The sequence below is a fragment of the Salmo trutta genome, chromosome 24, assembly GCF_901001165.1.
Source record: "Salmo trutta chromosome 24, fSalTru1.1, whole genome shotgun sequence".
NCBI classification, from domain to species: Eukaryota; Metazoa; Chordata; class Actinopteri; order Salmoniformes; family Salmonidae; genus Salmo; species Salmo trutta.
The window spans coordinates 32,809,871-32,815,438 of NC_042980.1; the positions used below are offsets into that span (position 1 = coordinate 32,809,871).

Consider the following 5,568-nt stretch of genomic DNA (forward strand, 5'->3'; position numbering starts at 1 on the left):
GGTGAAACAACGGCGGGGCATATGTTCAGGTACAGCACTATATACTGTATTACTGTTACTATTTAATCCACATGCTTCTTCACAATATATTGGAACTATACTGTAAACAATAAGTAACCAAAATATGTTTTAGAGGGTGATGGTGCTTGATGCTGCTGTGAACCATCACAAGTATATCTTTGTTGATGAAGCAGGTTTCAAACCTCATCGGCCAACGGGCGATCGTCCAAGTGCCTGGAAAACGTGGGGGAAAGAGCTGCACTTCTGCGCAGCTATCTCTGAAGATGTGGTAGGATGTAGGGCATTACTTGAATCCAACAAAGCTGCACACCTCATTGTGTTTCTCAATACAATTGAGCAGGCCTATCAACGTGAAAGGGTCACCTATGTCATTTTGTGGACAATGTCAGGTTCCACCATGCAGAGGTGGTTCTGGCAGTTTTCGGGCCCATGCCTGATTCCTGACCTTATACCTGCCCCCATAATCTTCTTTCCTCAACCCTACTGAAGACTTTTTTTCAGTATAGAGGTGGAAGGTGGAATGAGCGTGCCGCTATTCGTCTGGCCATGGATGAGGCATGCGATGAGATCAATGCAGAACCATGTCAAGCTTGGATTCGCCAGGCCAAAGGGTGTTTCCCATGGTGCATGAACAATGAGGACATTCACTGTGATGTGGATTAGAATTTATGGCCAAATGCTCAAGACAGGCTTGATGCAAATGGATATGTGCTAAAGGGTGTTTCATTTATGTAACTTGTTTTATTTCATTTCTTACAATTGATTACAGACAGTACACGATTGTTGCAATTATATCTGAAAAATATATATATTTTAATGATTGTCTTCATTGATCACAAATTATAGATTTTCTGTCAATTTTGTTGGGCAGTGTAAGTATTGCCTAATGTGAAAACTAATTTATAGTACTGTAGCATATTACTTTCAGCACTTCTAAGGGCGATTTGAAATGCATATCTGCATTCTTTGCTATTGGATTAATTGGTAGTTAAAATGACTAAATTGAAAAGATTTCATTGTGTTTTGGTGATTAAACTAATGTTCTCATTACATTTCACAAACGTATATTTTGAATGGTTGGGTGGTGAGAGATGTTTACAATACCAAGGAATACACAATGACCGGTTGTGAATGAAAGACTGGCTGGTTAAGAAGTGTGACCAGATTGGAGTTTTGTACTAATAGTTGTGAAAATGTACCAAATACTTGTAAAAATGTTACCAAAGCAATTAATAAAAACTAATAGCGAGCGTGAAACTTGCCAACAATTTCCTCCGCTCTTCTCTACCAGAGCGGCAAGGAAATTCTGACAAAGTTTGAGAATTTTTTTCAACAAAAGTAAAAAGACTAATGTTAAGAGTAAAGTAGATATCCCAGGTACCAATAGGCATTAAGATATTGTTTCAAAACAGGATATATTTGGCCTGGCAAAATGGTTTTATACACTGACTGAATGGAAGCTTTTAATTATGAAAAGGCTATTTACTCTGCTGGTCTCGGGAAGAAATTACGAGTCCTCACTGTCCAAGACCGAGTAAAAATGTATCTGACACAGACTCTCAATATGGTCTCGAGTACTACAACGCTGAGTAAAATACTGCTGGGCAGATAGAGAGGAGGGATTCCATGTTACATGTGACAGGGGAAATAGTAACAGGTATTTCATCAGGGCAGTGACAAAATACTGGCCTGTCCAAAAACACTTTGTTCATCATATGGCTTCTAATTCTGCAGTCCTATATCTAACACCTTTCACTCTCAGCACTAGCAAAAAAATAAAAATAATCTTCAATTCAGTTAAACATTTTGTCAGACATATCTTTATCATTAGTTCAACATAACAGTATGCCAAAAAATATTCAGGAATGTTTACAATTATTGTATGCAATCAACATAACCACTGTTCCACTCTCGTTAAAGTGTTAATTTATCCACAGGCCTAAGCTGGAAGGTGGGTAAATCGTTGGTTGAGTAGTGACCCTGGCTGAGTGTGTAGGGATTTGGGGTTGGTTCTGATGTTCTGGGGTATTGAGGAGCAGGGGCGCAGCATCACTGGATCAACCTGTGACATCAGCACACCGGTCTGCAGAGCACGAACTTCCACACCCCTCCCTGACCACCAAAGAGAAACATCTTTTGACTGTCCCACTTTAGGGTGTATTAGCATGTTGCTATGGCGTTCTGGTGTGAGGAATTACTGTGGTGATCGCCAGGCAGGGGGTGTGTCAACGGTCCAGTGAGCGTTTCTGCATGGCCTCAGAGACGGCAGTCCTCAGCATTGTGATGACAGAGCGAGGGTCGTCGCTGCTCACCACCGCACTGCCCGACACGATCATGTTAGCGCCCGCCTACCAGAGACGCACACAGAAAGATAAAACACACACCGTGAACGCCCATGGATGGACACAAGCAACGAGACAACGCAGTTAAGCACCAGGGCCCAAGGGGGCATGGTATGGGGAGGCATGTACGCACCTCAGCACACTTGTGGATGGTAGAGGGACCTACTCCTCCGTCCACCTCAATGTCCAGAGAGGGAAACTGACTCCTTAGCCAGCTAACCTAGACAGAAACAGAGACAATGGAATGTCAATGACATGCCCCACATGTCCAAAACAGACACGGCTAATATATACAATCAAACCACACAAATCCACAGACCGTGAGAATCAAACAAAACAGAGAGACACACAGAGAACCCCTCTAACACATTGATCAGATACAACTTCAAACTACGTGTCACTTACTTGCAACAAGTAAATAGCATTATTAAAATGTCTCATTCATACTCAGATGACACAATGTCAACTGGGGATATTGTAACAAACCTCTGCATTCAAAAAAACTGAGTGACCTTGTGTATAAAACAGATTACAGATGACAAAGAATATTTTTCATGCAGCTTATCAGACACATGCTCTCTAGTGAGATATAAACATAAGTCACAAAATAACACATAGGCTGCGTTTACACAGGCAGCCCAATTTTGATATTTTGCCCAATTATGGCCAACAGATCTGATCTGATTGGTCAAAAGATCAACTAGTGGCAAAAAAACAGAATTGGTTGGGCTGCCTGTGTAAATGCAGCCTGATAGACAGACACACAAACACAACACACTACCTTGGGCATCATGTCCTCCATGAACTTCTGGCCTCCAAAGCCAGGCTCCACAGTCATGACCAGTGCCATGTCAATCTGTCCTGCCCATGGGGCCAACTCCTCTACTGTGGTCCCAGGCTTTATGGCCAGGCCCACCTACAACCCACACACACAGTGTTACATTACCGTACATGGGTGAGGACGCACAACTGTTAGACAACATAGTTGTGAACTTTCTCTGACTGTGTGTGTGGATCTGTGACCATCCATTTCTCTCACTCTCTGACCTCCAATATCAGGACCTCACCTCTGGTCTCTTCTCTCTGTCTCACCTTCACGCCACTCTGTCTCACCTTCACGCCACTCTGTCTCACCTTCACGCCACTCTGTCTCACCTTCACGCCACTCTGTCTCACCTTCACGCCACTCTGTCTCACCTTCACGCCACTCTGTCTCACCTTCACGCCTCTCTGTCTCACCTTCACGCCACTCTGTCTCACCTTCACGCCACTCTGTCTCACCTTCACGCCACTCTGTCTCACCTTCACGCCACTCTGTCTCACCTTCACGCCACTCTGTCTCACCTTCACGCCACTCTGTCTCACCTTCACGCCACTCTGTCTCACCTTCACGCCTCTCTGTCTCACCTTCACGCCTCTCTGTCTCACCTTCACGCCTCCACCTTCACGCCACTCTGTCTCACCTTCACGCCACTCTGTCTCACCTTCACGCCACTCTGTCTCACCTTCACGCCTCTCTGTCTCACCTTCACGCCACTCTGTCTCACCTTCACGCCTCTCTGTCTCACCTTCACGCCACTCTGTCTCACCTTCACGCCACCCTGTCTCACCTTCACGCCTCTCTGTCTCACCTTCACCGCCTCTCTGTCTCACCTTCACGCCTCTCTGTCTCACCTTCACGCCACTCTGTCTCACCTTCACGCCACTCTGTCTCACCTTCACGCCACTCTGTCTCACCTTCACGCCACTCTGTCTCACCTTCACGCCACTCTGTCTCACCTTCACGCCACTCTGTCTCACCTTCACGCCACTCTGTCTCACCTTCACGCCTCTGTCTCACCTTCACGCCTCTCTGTCTCACCTTCATCTGTCTCACCTTCACGCCTCTCTGTCTCACCCTTCACGCCTCTCTGTCTCACCTTCATACCACTCTCTCTGATCTCCTTAATGAGGTTTCCAGCATTAGTAGTGGTCTCCAGGTGGAACGTGTACTGATTAGCTCCTGCTGCTGCCATGGGTTTCACCCACTGCTCCGGCCTCGACACCATCATGTGCATGTCTATAGGAGAAACACACACACATACTTTTGAGATGGCTACTATGCAAAGCTGAACAAACCATAATCCTACTTAGAACAAAGTATTATGGTGGCACCAGTGTCAGTAATAATGGTAGCTGTGGTCAGCACATCCAGCTAGAATAAATAGGGACTGGTCAATGTGTTGTCATACAGGGCGGCTGGTAGTTCTTAACTGACTTGCCTAGTTAAATAAAGGTAAAAAAAATTAACAACAGGGACATATTGTAACCATATCAGAGTAAGGTTGTGTTACTGACCAAAGAAAGGGTCTGGCCCCACGCAGCTCCTCAGGCACTCCACCATCGGATGGCCAAAGGTGATGTTGGGGACAAAAATGACTTCAGGGGAACAAGAACACAAATCATTATCCTCAGTGTAACTGATTCTACTCCAGTCACGTTGATGCAAGACAGGATGATCATAGCACTCATTCAGCCATGTTTGTTTATGCGCTAGCTAACTATTAGTGCTGAATAAACAAACTGAAAAAAGATAAGTAAACTGTGGGATGTCGTAAACAGAGTTGCAGAATGTTATGCAATGTGGACTGGTATGTGCAATCTGCCATGATGTTGACATCAACCCATAATGACTTTTAGCTTGACTTCTAACAATATATTAACACAAGTCAACAAAACAGCAGTGATTGCTACGTTAACTAAAATGTGCATGCATTCACAGTGTTACAGCTAGCTAACGTTAGTTAACTGCCTGACTTGTAATTTCTATTGGACTGAGGCTATGCTAGTTAGCTAGCGTGCTTCTCTGGATTTGTTCACACCGTCCATAACGTCGAGGTGCAGGTAGTCAGCTCCGCACTCCATCATTCGGACGCATTCACGGCCCAGGCATGCGAGGTCACTGCTGAGGATGGACGGGCCAATCTTTGCGCTGTAAGACATGTTGAAGGTCTCTGCTCTGTGTGCCTCGATTGCAGTTCAAGAAGTACTCCAACGTGCGAGTTTGCTACTTCCGTGTTCAACGCTGCTTTCAGAATAAAAGTTCAAACACCTCGAATGTTGCTGTTCCAAAAGTTGCCACTGGATGGCGTATAAATAATTTTTTTACATTTAGGTCATTTAGCAGACGCTCTTATCCAGAGCGACTTACAGTAGTGAATGCATA

General features: G+C 44.9%; 1 protein-coding gene and 1 long non-coding RNA gene across 2 annotated transcripts; both read right to left on the minus strand.

The window, feature by feature from the left end:
- Positions 1 to 1,821: 1,821 nt before the first annotated feature.
- On the minus strand, positions 1,822 to 5,360 carry LOC115161132 (ribulose-phosphate 3-epimerase-like). The gene is made up of 6 exons (XM_029711889.1): positions 5,225 to 5,360; positions 4,701 to 4,781; positions 4,283 to 4,422; positions 3,145 to 3,279; positions 2,497 to 2,583; positions 1,822 to 2,369 (listed from the first exon to the last, which is right to left on the minus strand). Exons 1-6 carry the CDS (start codon positions 5,343 to 5,345, stop codon positions 2,247 to 2,249), a joined length of 687 nt encoding a protein of 228 aa, XP_029567749.1. The 5' UTR covers positions 5,346 to 5,360; the 3' UTR covers positions 1,822 to 2,246.
- On the minus strand, positions 3,448 to 4,267 carry LOC115161133 (uncharacterized). Its single transcript, XR_003869185.1, has 3 exons — positions 4,240 to 4,267; positions 3,827 to 4,184; positions 3,448 to 3,791 (listed from the first exon to the last, which is right to left on the minus strand). It is a non-coding gene; the product is annotated as an uncharacterized LOC115161133 (long non-coding RNA).
- Positions 5,361 to 5,568: the final 208 nt, after the last annotated feature.